Source organism: Amblyraja radiata, chromosome 7 (assembly GCF_010909765.2).
Source record: "Amblyraja radiata isolate CabotCenter1 chromosome 7, sAmbRad1.1.pri, whole genome shotgun sequence".
NCBI lineage: Eukaryota > Metazoa > Chordata > Chondrichthyes > Rajiformes > Rajidae > Amblyraja > Amblyraja radiata.
This window is the reverse complement of record NC_045962.1, coordinates 5,861,160-5,879,317: the sequence shown is the minus strand read 5'-3', so window position 1 is coordinate 5,879,317 and position 18,158 is coordinate 5,861,160. Positions and strand designations below refer to the sequence as shown.

The following is an 18,158-nucleotide window of genomic DNA, read 5'->3' as shown; positions in this document are numbered from 1 at the left end:
CAAAACCAAAGGCAAGGCAGCTTGCTTTAGCACTTTCAAAACCAAAGGCAAAACAGCTTGCTTTAGCACTTTCAAAACCAAAGGCAACACAACTTGCTTGAGCACTTTCAAAAACAAAGGCAACACAACTTGCTTGAGCACTTTCAAAAACAAAGGCAACACAGCTTGCTTTAGCACTTTCAAAACCAAAGGCAACACAGCTTTAGCACTTTCAAATCAAAACACACTTTTGCATTTTCAAACTACATTTTCAAACCACATTAAGGGCACTGACAGGTCAGTAAAACCACTCACAGTTTAGTAGACATGTGTTCAGCGTTATTCACAGCTCAGACTGAGAATTGCAACCTCTCGCTCTCCCATCTTGCAGAGAACTAAGGCACCTCCACACTTCTGGGTTTTATAGTCCCTCTGGTAGGGACGTGGCCTCAGGAGAGAGAATCTCAACATTTTTTAAACGGTATTAACTCTTTTATTTTTCATCTATGGGAAAAATCCTCTTGTCCTGCGCAGCGGAGGGGGACTGAGTAAGATGGCCAAAAATCACAGTCGTGGGAAAAATCACAGTTTGACGAGTGGCCTCGAGCTTGAAGGTCGAAGACAGTCGCTGAAAAGTGGCGTTAGTGGGATAGGCCCTTAATGAACAGCACAAAAATGATAGATAGGAATGATTATGTATCAACTATTAGCCGAAGTATATATAAAAAGACACCTGAACAATTACATAACAATACCTGAGTCCGAATATATTTCAACATTCCAGAATCCTTTTTCCCTTCCAGACTTGTAACAGGTATCCTTTTTCTCAAAGGTGTACGGAGGCAAGACTTGTCAGAGCACTGAAGAAAAAACCCAATAAATATTTAATTGCAGTTCAAAGGGAACAATTATGAGCAACAAGCATTTCTGTTTCCTGGCATTCTTAAAGAACACTCCATTATTGTTCTATTTTATCGGAAATATGCAGTTTGCACTTTATTTTCTATGATGAGTCAGAGTTGTACAGCACAGAAACAGGCCATTTGGCCCAACACGGCCATGCTGACAATGATGTCCCACTTACACCAATCCCATTTGGCTATATATGGTCCATATCTCTATGCCTTTTCTGTCCAGTACCCATCCAAATGTCTTTTAAGTCTTGTTATAGTACCTGTCTCAATGGCCTTCTCTGGCAGCTCGTTCCATATACCCATCATGCAAAAACGTTGCCCCTCAGGTTCCTATTAAGTTGTTCTCATCTTGATTCCTTTATTCTGGAGTCCCCTACTCAAAGACACTGTGCATTCATCTGTTCCCCTCATTGTTTTATACACTTTTATAAGATGTATACATAAAAAAGCAGTATGTATGTGAAATTTCATCCACAAAATGGGGTGATGGAAAGATGATGACATTGTTATTTTGTTTAAGGAGAGGGTGAAGCAAATTTACATGCATATTTGCAGAAATCCCTAATTAACAATGAAATATTGGTAACTAGTCCATCATTTCTTTATTTAAATTCAATAAACCATTAATGAAGTATTTTTCTATCTGAAAACCAAATTACAGTGATATTCGGTTTTAATTTCTCAAGGGGAAATAAGATTGAGTTTAAGTAAAACTCAGAGAAGTCGGCACGTTTGTAACGGTCAGATTTTCCAAACTATTGAATATTATTAATTTACTTCCTTTTTTAAAGATGTGGCACAGCATTGAAATAAATTTCCGAGTGAAGTTAAAGGATGCATGCAAAGTTGGACTCCAGTAGCTGTCAGAGCAGTGGGTGAACTCCATGCATGTCAATTTTTGGGCAGGGGGAGAATACTGGACCTCAATGAGTATCAGGACAGTGAGAGAAACATGAATCAAGTTCAAGTGAGTTTATTGTCATGTGTCCCTGTATAGGACAATGAAATTCTTGCTTTGCTTCAGCACACAGAACATAGTAGGCATTTACTACAAAACAGATAAGTGTGTCCATATACCATAATATAAATATATACACACATGAATAAATAAACTGATTCTATAATCTGGTGTGTTAAAGTGATAAATGTAACCCCAGCCTCTAGCGAGTGTTAGGACAGCATGGAAACCCCAGGGCCTGCTCTGTTGAAGGCAGCACAGGAACCCCTGATAGTGAGCATGTGTGCAGCACTGCAGTAATCCTGGACCCTGGTGAAGGTTCAGGCAGCAGAGGAACCCCTGACCTTGTTGAGTGTCAGAAAAGTGCTGCGGGCACCCTGCGGCCCTGAGTCCCAGCGAGTGTCTGGTTAGCGCACAAAACATTGCTTATGAGCCAGATATTAAATCATCAGGATATCTCTAAGTAGTGGGATAGTAGGTTGTTGTTTTACTGTATTGTCCAATTTTCAGCTTTAAAGAGGTTTAATCTGCTTTCTCATTCAAATTGATCTGTATAGCTCTCTTAATCCTTCCCAAGTGATTCTATAATCTAGGATTGCTACTGGTGCAATAGGCAAAAAGTTATTTAAACAATAATGCTTTATATTTATAGGGCCTCTTTAATATATTAAAACATCCACTAGAATTTCATAAACATGGATACAAAGCCAAAAAACAGACTACTAGAAAGATGATGAAGCTTCATCAACAAAAAAAGATTTTAGGTGAAGAATGAACAGAATTCAGTTAAATCTTAGAACGTGGCATCTGAACACACAGTTAGGCATGTTTCAAGATATTAAGATCAGCCACAGGCAGCAGATGATTCAAAATGTAATCGGAATGGGAAATGCAGAGCTGAGGGAGTTAACAGAAAAGCAAGGGTGGGAAGGTGGAAAGAAATGTATAGGTTTTCACCGTGGAGAGAAGCTAAACATAAGGATTAATCGATGCACAAGAATAGAGGGAAAATAATTCAATATCTGCAAGATTAGTACTGATGGACCAACAGTATTTATTGCATTTTTGTAAGGAGTCACAAAAAGCCTCAACGTAAAGCCTCAGAGGCACATGTGGTGATACATCAATAAGAATTCTCACGTATTGTGTCTGACAATGCATTACAATGTAGGACAATGCTCATTAATGGTTTGGGTCATAGATGGAGCTAAAGCACCACAACGTCAATTTTATAAACTGTGTTTTGTTGAGCAAGGCTTCCCTGGCTAAAATTTAAAAAAAAACAAATGTATCCTAAGACATCAGTAACAACTCAAATTTAATCCATATTGTAAAAGTAGAAGAAATCTTGGGTTAAAATTTTGGGCAATTTAGACCTTTTAGGCAAATGAATAATTATCACAACATTAGCAGAAGAATATGAAAACAAAGCATAAAAGCCAGAAAGTGATTAAGTACTTCAGAGGTATAGCATGCTGACCTGGAAATTAAATACACAGTTACTGTGAAGATGGTAAAAGGAATGGAGATTGCATGATTTTTGCAAATACTAGTAACAAGATCTCATACTGATTGCAGCACTGGTCACTTGAATACTAGATAAAAAATTGAATAACAATAGTGGGTTGAACATAGAACATAGAACAGTAAAGCACAGGAACGGGCCACAATGTATGTGCCAAACTGATGTCATCTGCCTGCACATGACCCTAACCCCCCACCCCCCCCATTCCCTGCATTTCCATGCACCTATCCAAAAGCCTCTTAAACACCACCATCGTCTCTGCTCCCAACAATCCTCTGTGTAGAAAAACGTGCCCTGCACATCTTTATACTTATAAAACTTTGATCTTGGATGTGTATTTATGTGTGTATTTGTGTGCTTGTGTGATGTTCGTGTGTGATTCACATCTTCTCGAAAACACGACGCGCTAACGGTGAAAATTTTACATATTCCGATAGAGATATACACCACAGTCAAAAATTGCCTCATCTAAATATTTGATGCATTATTTCCTGAGTTATTTATTAAAATTGTTCACAAATCTGAAATATTTTTTCAAGTTAACGAGCTGATGACGTCACAATGGCTCTGCTCCTCGCAGCCCGCTGCACAGTTTTCCACGCGCTGCAAGTTACGTCAACCCCACCCCTCTCCCCCACCGACTCGCACTCGGCCGCCCGTCTGCAGCGCCCTGCCCCGCCTGCAGCACAGACGCACTCCCCCCCGGGCTCTGGATTGAAGCAGCTGAGCACACAGTAATTTGGTTGGGCTTCCGAGGTCCAGAGCACTCCCGAGGCCCACTGCCCGCATCGCAGTCGAGCCCTAGCCCGCTCAATGTCCACGCCATCCGGTCTCCGAGTTTCAAGTACGACATCTACTCTCTCTTCCCCCCTACCCCCCCCACTACCACCCTACCCCCTCCTTCAGGACACTCCCCCCTCTCTCCCCTTCCCTACCCCCCCTCCCAGCTCCTCTCCACCCGTCCCTCTCCTGCGTCCACCCTTCCCCCCTCCTCCTCCTCCCCCTGTTCTCCCACCTCCTCTCCTCCGCTCCCGAGTCAGTAAGTTTAGGGAAGGAAAAAGTGATTAGTCTGGACCACTTGTCCAATATAGAAGGGGAAGACGAAATGTGTGGAAGGAGGAACGGCAGGATGCTGGTTTCAAAACCGAAGATACACATAAAATGGTTGGAGTAACTCTGCGGGAACGGCAGCATCTCTGGAGAGAAGGAATGGGTGACGTTTGGGTCGAGACCCGAAGGGGGAGGATTCAGATGTCAAGAACACATAAGGTTTGATAAATTTCCAGGCTGGATGAGATCTATCCTCGGCTGCTATGGAAAACAAGAATGGAGAGAGCTGAGGCCTTGACAGAGATTCGGCATCTTCATTAATCACATCATTATTAATCATCTTCATTAATGTTACTCTTTTAAAAAGGGAAGCAGGAAATATAAACAGGTAACTACGGGGAAATTATTGGATCAATGTATATTTGGAATCAGGGATAGTAGGCATGGGTTTGTGTGAGAGAAATCCTGTGTCACTAATTTGATCGAATTTTTGAGGTCATAACTAAGACGTTGAGGGTTTTTGTGACTCCTTTCAAAACCAGTAGATGTATTTTGTATTGACTTTAGTAAGGCATTTAACAAGGTCCTACACTGTAAACTAGTCGAGAAGATTAAGATACAGTGGCTTGCAAATGTATTCATACCCCTTGAAACTTTTCCACATTTTGTCACGTTACAACCACAAACGTAAATGTATTTTATTGGGATTTTATGTGATAGACCAACACAAAGTGGCGCATAATTGTGAAGTGGAAGGAAAATGATACATGGTTTTCAAATTTTTTTACAAATAAAAAACTGAAAAGTGTGGCGTGCAAAAGTATTCAGCCCCCTTTACTCTGATACCCCTAAATAAAATCCAGTGCAACCAATTGCCTTCAGAAGTCACCTAATTAGTAAATAGAGTCCACTTGTGTGTAATCTAACCTCAGTATAAATACAGCTGTTCTGTGAAGGCCTCAGAGGTTTGTTAGAGAACATTAGTGAACAAACAGCATTATGAAGCCCAAGGAACACACCAGACAGATGAGGGATAAAGTTGTGGAGAAGTTTAAAGCAGGGTTAGGTTATAAAAAAATATCCCAAGCTTTAAACATCTCACGGAGCACTGTTCAATCCATCATCCGAAAATGGAAAGAGTATGGCACAACTGCAAACCTACCAAGACATGGCCGTCCACCTAAACTGACAGGCCGGGGAAGGAGAGCATTGATCAGAGAAGCAGCCAAGAGGCCCATGGTAACTCTGGAGGAGCTGCAGAGATCCACAGCTAAGGTGGGAGAATCTGTCCACAGGACAACTATTAGTCGTGCACTCCACAAATCGGGCCTTTATGGAAGAGTGGCAAGAAGAAAGCCATTGTTGGAAAAAAGCCAAAAGAAGTCCCGTTTGCAGTTTGCCACAAGCCATGTGGGGGACACAGCAAACATGTGGAGGAAGGTGCTCTGGTCAAATGAGACCAAAATTGATGTTTTTGGCCTAAATGCAAAACGCTATGTGTGGCGGAAAACTAACACTGCACATCACCCTGAACACACCATCCCCACTGTGAAACATGGTGGTGGCAGCATCATGCTGTGGGGATGCTTTTCTTCAGCAGGGACAGGGAAGTTGGTCAGAGTTGATGGGAAGATGGATGGAGCCAAATCTTGGAAGAAAACCTGTTAGAGTCTGCAAAAGACTTGAGACTGGGGCGGAGGTTCACCTTCCAGCAGGACAACGACCCTAAACATACAGCCAGAGCTACAATGGAATGGTTTAGATCAAAGCATATTCATGTGTTAGAATGGCCCAGTCAAAGTCCAGACCTAAATCCAATTGAGAATCTCTGGCAAGACTTGAAAATTGCTGTTCACAGACACTCTCCATCCAATCTGACTGAGCTTGAGCTATTTTGCAAAGAAGAATGGGCAAAAATGTCAGTCTCTAGATGTGCAAAGCTGGTAGAGACATACCCCAAAAGACTTGCAGCTGTAATTGCAGCGAAAGGTGGTTCTACAAAGTATGACTCAGGGTGGCTGAATACTTTTGCACGCCACACTTTTCAGTTTTTTATTTGTAAAAAAATTTGAAAACCATGTATCATTTTCCTTCCACTTCACAATTATGCACCACTTTGTGTTGGTCTATCACATAAAATCCCAATAAAATACATTTACGTTGGTGGTTGTAACGTGACAAAATGTGGAAAAGTTCAAGGGGTATGAAAACCTTTGCAAGCCACTGTACATTAGCTCTATAGCGAGGTGGATGAATGGATCCAAATTGGCTTGGTGATATGATGGAAGTTGCTTTTCAGATTGGAAGTCTGTGATCAATGGTATACTGTAAGGACTGGTGCTGGGACTTGTTACGTGATATATATATATTAATATCTTAGATGAGAATGCAGGAGAATAACATGAAAGCCAGTGGCATTAATGATAGTGAGTAGATTACTAAGGCTATAGAAGCTTATGGATCAGATGGAAAATTTAGTGGACCATTGGCAGATGGAATTTAATCTTGATAACTTTACAAAACACTGGTTAGGCTGCACTTGAAGGTCTGGTCGCCATACTATTCGAAAGATGTGGTCGTGATAGAGAGAGCAGAGCAAATTCATCAGGATGGTGCTTGGATTAAAGGATGTTAGTTATCGGGAAAGTTTGGATAGGATGTGTTTGTTTTCCCTTAAGCCAGTTGAAGGTGACCTGATAGAGGTATATAAAATTATAAAATGGATAGTCAGAATCTTTTACCTCTCCTGATAGAGGTATCAAAAACAAGAGGGCAAAGTTTCAGGTTGTGATGTTTTAGGTGATTTCAGGAATAAAAGTTTCTTTTTTTTTTACAGACAGTGTGGTTTATATCTGGAACTTGCTGCCAAGGGCAATGGTGAAATCTGACACAATCACTATGTTTCAGTGATATTTAGACAGACACTTGAATATGCAAGGCATAGAAGTGTACAGAACTAATGTGGGCAAATACGATTATTGTGGATGGGAAAAAGGTTAGCACAGGCTTTGTTGGGCAAAGGGCCAGTTTCTGTGTTGTACAACTATAACTTGAGACCTCCCTCTTTCAGTATTATTGTTGGAATATCTTTGCCAATTGCTGCAGTTCAAGTTGATGGTTCATGAGCAGCTTCTCAAGGGCAATGAAGATGGGCAAGGCCAGACACTAAAATACTCTAGTTTCCTTCTCTTACATTTGCTTATGGGACATGGATATCAGAAGCAATGCCAGTAATTTTGCCCATCATTAATTTTAAGAGTCATCCAAATTAACAAATACCACGAAGATAGACACAAAATGCAGGAGTAACTCAGCGGGACAGACAGCATCTCTGGAGAGAAGGAATGGGTGACGTTTCAGGTCGAGACTGATATCGACCCGAAATGTCACCCATTCCTTTTCTCCAGAGATGCTGCCTGTCCCGCTGAGTTACTGCTGCATTTTGTGTCTATCTTCGATTTAAACCAGCATCTGCAGTTCTTTTCTTAACAAATACCACAGCAGAATCTTTATTTTCCACATAAACCGCAAGGAAATGAGTGGCACTTTGAATTCAGCATTCGAAAAATAGCACATTTGATGAGAACCAAACTAAAATGTATTCAATCAATGTGTGCATTTATTGCATTGTATTGAAATTTTTACCGCCAGGGGCGCCGGGGAGATGGGCAGCCCTGCCAGCAGTCTGTTCATTTTTTTAATCTTTTTGTTATTTTTAGCGTTTGTTAAAAGTTTGTTATAATGTAGTTAGGTTTGTTTTATGTGGGGGGAGGGGGGAGTGGACCGGGGGAAACTTTTTTTCAAGTTCCTACCTTCACAGGAACTTGTGATCAATTTTTGGATCACATTCTCCAGGCTCTGTGGCCTACCATCGCTGGAGCTGGAGGCCTCCTGGGACTGTCGTGAGCCCCACCGGGGGGCGCAGACTTAACATCGTAGCGGATCCCTTGCCTGGGATCGCTCCCACCGTGGCCTGCTGACTTACCATCAAGGGCTCGCTGTCGCGGGAGAAGCTAGTCAGGAACTCCAATGGCGCAGAAGGTTCGTCCAGCCCCGACGCGAGGTTCGATCGCCGGCGCGGGGGAGCTGGCAATCCCGATGCAGGAGCTGAACGCCTCCACGCGGAGGCTACAGGAGTCAAGATCATCCCTTCAACGGAGGGCTCGAGGCCCCCGACCGAGGAAGAAAAAAAGGAAGGACTTGAACTTTATTTCACTTTCCATCACAGTGAGGAATGTGTAGGAGTCACTGTGGTGGATGTTCATGTTAAAATGTGTTTTTTAGTCTGTTGCTTTTAATTGTATGACTGACCTGGCCAGTGAAATCCCTCGTATGTTGCAAAACATACTTGGCGAATAAAATCTGATTCTGATTCTATTTCTGATTCTGAAATGTCAGACAACAATTGAAAATGATGGGAAAAAGGTAACAAGGAAAGCAAAACTCTTCACCCAGAATACAAGGTTGCAGAATTATAATTACCTCTTTGGACTTCTTGGGTCTCAATCCTATTTTACTTGCAGAATCATCATCGCGGATTGTATCCACAGTGTCTCCATAGAGGAGCTTGATTGCCCTCACAAGTCGTGCACAAGATCGACTGTGATGCTGGTAGCAACATGGATGGCAGTAATCAATATGAGAACAGATGAAACTTTGTTGGCTGCTTATCAATATCATAACCTATAGAAATGGAACATAATATTATTAATATTTAAAAACTTCACTTACTTATCAACTAAATAAGATATCTGACCATAAACCTAAACTGTGTTAATTATGCCTTATTGAGGCTCGGAACTAAAGTCAGATTTGGTCTGCAGCTGCCAAATATATTCTCATGTCTGAAAACAAATAGCTTTGGAATGGTAAAAAAAGAATGCAGATGCTGGAATGTACAATAAACAGAATATTGGAAGAATACTGGAAGAAATCAGTAGGTCAATCAACATCTGTGCAGGCAAAAGGTGTAAGTCCCTTCCCATTTACATCCACAACATCTCTCATGCCTGCCACCATTTTGATAACTTTCAAATTCCCTGATCCCTAATGGGTTATCTTTATCATGTACATCCAATATCTATACACCTTCATGATCTATCAGGAAGGTCTTAGCATTCTTCATTTCTTTCTTGAACAACGACACAACCAGTTTCTCTCCACTAACACTCTCGTCAACTTAGCAGAACTCAACTTTATCTTCAACAACTTCTTTTTTAATATCTTCCATTTCCAATGATCAGACGGGTAGCCACAGGAACTCACATGGGGAGTTGCAATTGCCAAGCCTATTCCAATACAGCCCTACAGCTCTGTTGCATCAATGACTGCATTCGTGCTGTCTCCTGCTGTCGCACTGAACTTGTCAATTTTATCACCTTCGCCATTAGCTTTCATTGTGCCCTAGAATTCACCTGGACCACCTCTGACACTTCTCTTCCTGTTGAAAAAATGCCTAATATTCATTAATTTGTTGGGAGATTATTGCACATTACCATTATGCCAATTCTAATCACGATACTTGGAGCTTTGTTGTTTTTAATTCATACTCTCAGATTCACTGATTTGTCAACCTAAATCGACATTATAAATTCAGTTTGCTGCAGTTTTCCACAATGAAAATATATTAAATTCCACAAACTTCTGTTTGGAGTGAGACCTGTTGGGAACATTCTGTTCAGAAACGTGGGTGAAGCTGATTCCGTAGTATGATAAGAGAATTGTTCAGATATTTTAAGAAGAGGACCTCCACAGCTGCATTTATAAAGTCAAAATGGGGCAGGAAGCACAAATACTCTCTTTAGAGGAACATAAAGGGCTAAATGGCTTCCATTTATGATATATGATTCTATAATATCTCAGTTTCAACTATTACTCGAATTATTTGCCTCTCTTTCATACATCTTTCATCTCTTTCATCAATCAGCCACCCAAACTTACAAATTGTGCACACACATATATTAGTACATCCATATGTTTTTTATCTTCATTTTCAATAAGATGATGAATGTACAAACTGAAATAAATTAAAGTACAGAATAACAGAACTTATATTTGCTGTATGGATTGTGGAGCAGTCAATGACTGTAGCACAAAGGTTAACTGTTTCTCTTTCCATAGCAGTTTTAACATTTTCTGTTTTTATTTTTGACTTTGAGTACAGGTGCACAACCTTTTATCCGAAAGCCTTGGGACCAGACACTTTTCGTAATTCAGAATTTGTCGGTCTTCGGAATGGAAATTTTTTAGCGTAGATTTTAATGGCTGGCTCAGTGGTAGAGTGCTCGGCTCATATCCGCAAGGTCGCGAGTTTGCGCCTTGATCCCGGCAGTAAACTCGGTCGCGAGTTTGAGTCTTCAATGTAGTTTTTTCTTGCAGAATAAATGTTTGTATGAAATGCAATGTAGGAGAGGTGTACTGACTGTGGGCAGAACTTTGGAAGTGATTGCCCACCAGTCTAAAAAGCCGCTGTGTCTCCCTGTCCCTGGGATAGCAGGGGGTGATCAAACAGCACAATACCCCCCTCCCCCTCCAACTCCAGAGGAATCCGCTCCCCGATGGGCCGCTACGGCGACAAGTGGCAGTTTGCCCACAGCCCGAGCTGCGCCCCCTCATCCGCCACCCCAAGAACAAGACGTACCTTGCACACCATCAGCTTCTGCCCCTACGTGTTCCTCTGGAGTTGGAGCGGGGCTGGGCTGGAGTTGCTGCTGGCTGTGGGTCTCTGGGATCTCCGTGCTTGCAGTGGGCCTGGGGGTCGGTGTCCCGTTGGTCCTGACGTCTCCGTCCACCCCCCTGGACTAGAACTGGGAACTGTACCGCCCTTGCCCCCTCCCTCTGCAACTGCAAACAACCCCACTCTCCTGCAAGGGCGGTACAGTTCCCGGAGGATGGCAGGTGGCCGGAGACGTCAGGACCAACAGGAACCCGCTCCCCGATGGGCCCCTACGACGCCCCGAGCTGCGCCCCGTCATCCGCAACCCAGGTTCCTCTGTAGTTGGAGCGGGGCAGGGCTGGACTGCTGTTGGCTGTGGGTCTCTGGGATCTCCGTGCTTGCAGTGGGCCTGGGGGTCGGTCCCGATGAGGGGGCGCAGCTCGGGGAACGGCTTCTGGTGGTCCTGACGTCTCCGGCCAGTTTGCAGTTTTCCTCTGGAGTTGGAACGGGGCTGGGCTGCTGCTGCTGGCTGTGGGTCTCTGGGATCTCCGTGCTTGCGGTGGGCCTGGGGGTCGGTGTCCCGTTGGTCCTGACGTCTCCGGTGACTGGCACTGACCTGCTGTTTTCGCCGACATGAAGACAGTGCAAAGCCCTCGCGCCGGTGCAATGAGCGGGGAGCTGGAGAGGGGAGGGAAGGGGTCACACACATGGCCGGGAAGCAGAGGGGTGTAGGTGGGGTGAAACTGAAGCGAGCGACAATCTGCTGCTGCTGCCTGCCCCGCTGAGTTAAAAAGTTCCCACGCAAGACTCACGATACACTGTGTATCGTGAGTCTACCGTGGGAACTTTTTAACTCAGCGGGCAGGCAGCAGCATATTGTCAATTATTAACCCTCCCGCGCAATATACCCTCACCTTCTCTTTTATGAATGGGGATTTAGTTCCCCTTTCTTCGAGGACCGACCGGAGGTTCCGCTGTCACCTCTGCGGGCCGCCCTCGGTGAACGTTTTCAAGGACCTTTCTTCTAGGACCGAAAAAATGTCCGCTATTCGGAGGTTTTCGTTATTTGGATCTTCGGATAAAAGGTTGTGCACCTGTATCTGCATTTTTTTTTAATTTTCAGAAATCAATCTATTTTTATGTTATCTCTGACCACATTTGCGAGATTTCTGGTTCAAATATGCTAGCACACTAAAGTTTGGCATCTCAAGCAAAGAAGAAAACACAAATATTTAAGAACTAACACGTACCGGTAACCAGGTCATGTTTCTGTGGTAATTTTCTTCTGTTCCCCCTGTACTCAGTCTTTCTGGTTCAATACTAGGTTCACTGGTACTCCAGGGGCTACCTGTTAAAAATAGGAATACATTCTATGTATATTCTTTTTACACTAGCAAACCAATACTAGATTTGTTTGAATAAAACATAGATTAAGAAATTACCTATATCAGTAACAGTGTCATGGCTTTGAGATAATATAAGCTCTTCATTTTCGGACTCAGAGTCTTGTCGTTTTGCGCTCTTCAAACTCCCTGCTCGACGTATACTTGATAAAGATCCACCCTTCTTTACTCGAAAACTTCGTGCCCCCTTTATCTGAAGTAGACGGGAACCTCCTGGTCTTACTTTTCTAACTGGTCCTAAGAAAAAAAAGGTTACACATCAAAAATGATGCTACCTATTCCAGGGTATCTTACATAAAATGCAAGCAAATAATCAATACCCGATTTATCAATTTGGATGACTAAATCTCATCAGTTTAGAGGTACAATGTGGAAACAGGCCCTTTGGCCATTCGAGTCTGCACCGATCAGTGATCCCCCAAACATTAACATCATCCTACACAAACTAGGGACAATTGACATTTATACCAAGCCAATTAACCTATGAACCGCAAGAAATGCAACACCTGTCCCTTCACCTCCCCCCTCGACTCCATTCAAGGACCCAAGCAGTCGTTCCAGGTGCGACAAAGGTTCACCTGTATCTCCTCCAACCTCATCTACTGCATCCGCTGCTCTAGATGTCAGCTGATTTACATCGGGGAGACTAAGCGGAGGTTGGGCGATCGTTTCGCCGAACACCTCCGCTCAGTCCGCAATAACCTACCTGAACTCCCGGTGGCTCAGCACTTCAACTCCCCCTCCCATTCCCAATCCGACCTCTCTGTCCTGGGTCTCCTCCATTGCCAGAGTGAGCAACACCGGAAATTGGAGGAACAGCACCTCATATTCCGCCTGGGTTGCTTGCGTCCGGATGGCATGAACGTTGAATTCTCCCAGTTTTGCTAGCTCTTGCTGTCTCCTCCCCTTCCTTAACCCTCGAGCTGTCTCCTCCCATCCCCCTACCCTCGGGCTCCTCCTCCTCCCTTTTTCCTTCCTTCTCCCCCCCACCCCCCATCAGTCTGAAGAAGGGTTTTGGCCCGAAACGTCGCCTATTTCCTTCGCTCCATCGATGCTGCTGCACCCGCTGAGTTTCTCCAGCATTTTTGTGTACCTTCGATCTTCCAGCATCTGCAGTTCCTTCTTGAACAACCTATGAACCTGTATGTCTTTGGAGTGCGGGAGGAAACTGAAGATCTTGGAGAAAACCCATGCGGTCATGGGGAGAACGTACAAACTCCACACAGACAGCAACCATAGTCGGGATCGAACCCGGGCCTCTGGCATTGCAAGCTATGTGCAGCATTTGTGCAGCATTTGCCTTGAAAAGGAAATAAATACTGTACATTTTCTTCGGGCCACTGCCTCAGGAACATCAATTTGTTTGTATATGAAGTATAATATACAATGATCATTTAATTTTATTATATTCATGATTCATTTGTATCCATTTAAAAAATGTTAAATGCTTAAAAAAGATTCCTTTCCAACCTTTCCTCTCCTCAAAAGCTGTATCAGATTTAAGAGTATGGCTGCTGCTGTGTGGCGAGTCCTTCGAATCTTGCTCATCGTCAATAATTCCTGCAAAACTGATTTTGCGTTCATATCTATGTCGATCTAACTCGGGGTCCAGACGAAGTCTGCAGCTTTCCAAATCCTGTTGAAAAGAGTTAGACAAATCAACATTTTGAGAAGGAGAAATGTCCAAAACCTTCTTGTCGTTGCGCGGCACATACTAAAATGTCTAAATTAGAGGTCAAAAAGTTCATCTTAGAGACAAAAATGGGGAATGGCCATTTATTTTTTCCCAAGGAAGTATCTGATGCACTGGCAAAGCAAAGTTGAGCAAAAAGCAAAGGAACTCAGTGGATCAGGCAGCATCAATGGAGGGAATGGACAGAGTTTCAGTCTGGATCCTTCTTCAGATTGATCTGTCTAGGTTTAGTTTAGTTTAGAGATATAACATGGAAACAGGCTTTTCGGCCCACCGAGTCCACACTGAGCATCGATCACCCGTTCACACTCGTTCTATTTTATCCCATTTTTGCATCCACTCCCTATACACAAGGGGCAATTTACAGAGGGCAATTAACCGACAGACCTGCACGTCTTTAGGATGTGGGAGGAAACTGGAACACGCGGAGGAGACCCACACGGGAGAACATGAAAACTCCACACAGACAGCACCTGTGGTCAGAATCGAACCAGGGTCTCTGGTGCTGCTATCAGCTGCTCTACTGTACCACCCGAAACATCATTCGTCCATTCCTTCAACAGATGCTATCTGATCCGCTGAGTTCCTCCAGCACATTGTTTTTGTTCATATTCTAGCATCTGCAATTTCTGTGTCGACAAAATTAAGTTCCTGCATTGGGACTAGCCTTGACACAAAACCAACACTTAATATTAAACTAGAAAATGAACCTCTGAAACGCAGAAGGTATAATCTATGGGAAGTTTCCCCTGCTTTTGAAATTTCATATATAAGGTCACGGATTACTTTCTGCTTTTTAGATTTGCTTAATACTTTTTATTGATAGAATGATTTGCTATCCATAATAAACTGTGATTGATGATACTTACAACCGGAGGCTCAGTACGTGGTCGGGGCAAGCAAGGAAAGGTTTCTCGAAGAAATGTTGTGATCTCTAGAAGGAGCTGGCATGCTGCCATCTTCAGTGCAAATGGACAGCCACACTTGGTCGGATTAACAGTAACTACGTGAAACGTTAAAGTGACCAAAAGTTATGAAAAAGTTAGAAAACATTCATTTGTGTTATCAATTAACGTGTTATGAGATTCTGAGAACATTTTCAAACTTCAAACAGAAAGTGTTTAAAGCTATTATTTAGTTTCATAAAAGTAAAGGTTTAAACAGAAAAATAATCTACAAAGACTTTCCTTGAATTATTAATTTCCCTCTCATATCGTTCTTATTAAGCAGCATATTTGGAAAGACCATAAGACTATAAGGCATAAAAAACAGAATTAGGCCATTCAGCCCATCAAAGCTACTTGGCCAATTATATCATGGCTGATATATTTTTCCCTCACAATCCAATTATCCTGCCCTCTCCCCATAACAATTAATGTCCCGTTTGATAAACAGCAGACAATATTAAATTAAACCATAAATTGCATTCAAACATCACTGTCAATCTTTTACTGCATTTCTTTGCAGGAGGTGTGCTTAAAGGAAATAATTGAACAAGGCTGTCCAGGTGTAATTTAGTCTTCACTTTGAAGTTATACATTCTAGCCGTATCTTTTACATTTCCATCCTAAATTCCCAAGCCTATATTTGCAAAGGAAATATTGCTGGCATTGTAATTATAACCTCTGATTAGTGGATCAACTCAAGCACTATACAGGGAGTCATTACAGTATTATAAGTTTACACAACCAATTTCAATTACAAATGTGGACATGAGAATTTACTAAAAAGTCAATAGGAGATGGAGAACAATAAGTCTTGAGGACGATAAACTAATTATTGCAATGAAAGCTATGGGTGTTGAATCGGCTGTAGAAGGTCGTCATACAGAACAGGAATAAGTCCTTCGACACACCACATTCATGCAGCCCATTGTGCCATACATGAATCCCATTTACCCTATTCGCATTTAACCCACATTCTCGGATGACTACAATTGTGGGCTACATCAGTGAGGGGAGGGAAGCTGAATACAGAGGTGTGGTCAACGACTTTGTTGAGTGATGTGGGCTGAATCACCTGAAACTCAGCACCGACAAGACTAGGGAGTTAGTGGTGGACTTTAGGAGGAGAGGAGCACCCGTCTCCATCAATCGTGTAATGTGCGGTTTACCAAGGAGTACAAAGACCTTGGAGTTTACCTGGACAGTAAACTGGACTGGGTCAGGAATGCTGAGGCCCTGTACAAGAAGGTACAGAGCCGGCTGGACTGTTTGAGAAGGCTCTGCTCCTTCAATGTGTGCAGTAAGATGCTGCAGATGTTCTACCAATCGGTGGTAGCCAGTGCCATCTTCTTCGCTGTCTTGTGCAAGGGCAGTAGGGCGAAGGCTGCGGACTGCAACAGGATTAACAAGCTCATCAGGAACAAGCTCATCAGGAGGGCTGGCTCCGTCCTGGGGGCGGAATTGGATTCATTGGAGGTGGGTCTTGGAGGTGAGGATGCTCCTCAAACTGCGGAGCATCTTGGACAATACAGCTCACCCCCTCCATGACACACTGGTCAACCTGAGGAGTAACTTCAGCAACATACCTCCCCCCATCTTTGCACATCCCCAATCCTTTCCACTCGTCACTTTAATTTGATATTTCATGTATCTTGTGTTTGATGACAGTTGGCAGATCAATTTCCCTCCTGGGATAAATTAAGTTCTATCGTATCGTATAGGCTTTGGTCACCCTGTTATAGGAGGAATGTTGTAAAGCTGGAAGGAGTGCAGCGAAGATTTCTGAGGACTTGAGTGCATGAGCTATATGGAGAGATTGGGCAGGCTAGGACTTTATTACTTGGCGTGCTGGAGGCTGATGGGTGATCATATAAGATCATGAAGGGAATAGATAGGGTGAATCCAGAGAACCTTTTATCCAGAGTAGGGAAATCAAGACCAGAGGCTGTAGGTTTAAGACACAAGGAATAGCAGATGCTGTTTTTTTGCATTTTTATTTTATTTTTATTTTTTTAATTAGAAGTAAGTACAATAATATGGTACCATAGATACCTAGTATATATTGACGCTACAATTCATGTACAGCTTCTTATTGTTTTTATTTTAACAATAAAAAAGAGAGAAAAAGAATAGGAAAGAAATAGAGAAGTGTGTGATAACAGAAAGTGAGAAAAGGAAGATGAGAAAAGAAAAAAAATGAAGAGAAAAGAAGCAGAGGTAGAAGGCAGAAGAATAAAGGAGAGATAGCTATTTGTTATTCTTGACCACCATTCACCCAGTCCTGAAACGGATCGTTTTTACGTTTGTGTTGCACCATGTGCTTCTAAGAAGTCGACAAATGGAGACCAAATCCTTAGGAATTGGTCTACTTTGTCTGTTAGGAGGAATCGCATTTCTTCAAGATGTAGGGTTTCCAACATGTTTGAAATCCATATTTTAAGCGTTGGTGTCGATGTATTTTTCCAAAATGTCAGTATAAGTTTTTTTGCCGTTATTAAACCATAATTAAGGAATGATTTTTGAAACATATTCAATTTATTCTCGTTGGTTTACAAGAAAAAAAACCCCAAAGTGCTGGAGTAACTCAGCAGGTCAGGCAGCATCTCTGGAATACATGGATAGGTGACATTTCGGGCCAGGACTTCTTCAGACTATTTGTAGTAGGGAGGAGAAAGCTGGAAAAGAGGTGGGATTGGGGCAAAGCATGGCAAACGATAAGTGGATACAGGTGAGGGAGGCTGAAAAGTCTTGGCTTGAAACGTCACCTATCTATGTCCTCTCGGACATACTCTCTGACTCGCTAAGTTATTCTAATGCTTTGTGGGGTTTTTTGTCCATAGCCTTCTTTTCCTTCACAATTCAAGTACTTGCTAAGTTACTTCTTAAATGTTGTGAGAGTACCTGCATTCACCACCCCTTAGACAGTGCATTCCAGACTCCAACTACTCTTGGTGTGGAACACAATTCTTCCTCAGACCCCTTTAAACCTACCTCTCACTTTAAATTTATGCCCTCGTCTTACCACAGATCTATATTG

General features: G+C 42.7%; 1 protein-coding gene across 6 annotated transcripts in view; it reads right to left on the bottom strand.

Annotated features, from left to right (window-relative positions):
• Positions 1-18,158, bottom strand: part of unc80 (unc-80 homolog, NALCN channel complex subunit) — a 345,386-nt gene that overhangs the window by 160,208 nt on the left and 167,020 nt on the right. For all 6 annotated transcript variants that reach the window (XM_033023608.1, XM_033023610.1, XM_033023609.1 and 3 more), the window contains 6 exons: positions 15,047-15,180; positions 13,955-14,120; positions 12,524-12,721; positions 12,332-12,429; positions 8,909-9,109; positions 735-839 (listed from right to left, as the gene is read on the bottom strand). In XM_033023608.1, the coding sequence (XP_032879499.1) occupies positions 735-839; positions 8,909-9,109; positions 12,332-12,429; positions 12,524-12,721; positions 13,955-14,120; positions 15,047-15,180 (902 nt within the window). The remainder of the gene's footprint in view (positions 1-734; positions 840-8,908; positions 9,110-12,331; positions 12,430-12,523; positions 12,722-13,954; positions 14,121-15,046; positions 15,181-18,158) is intronic.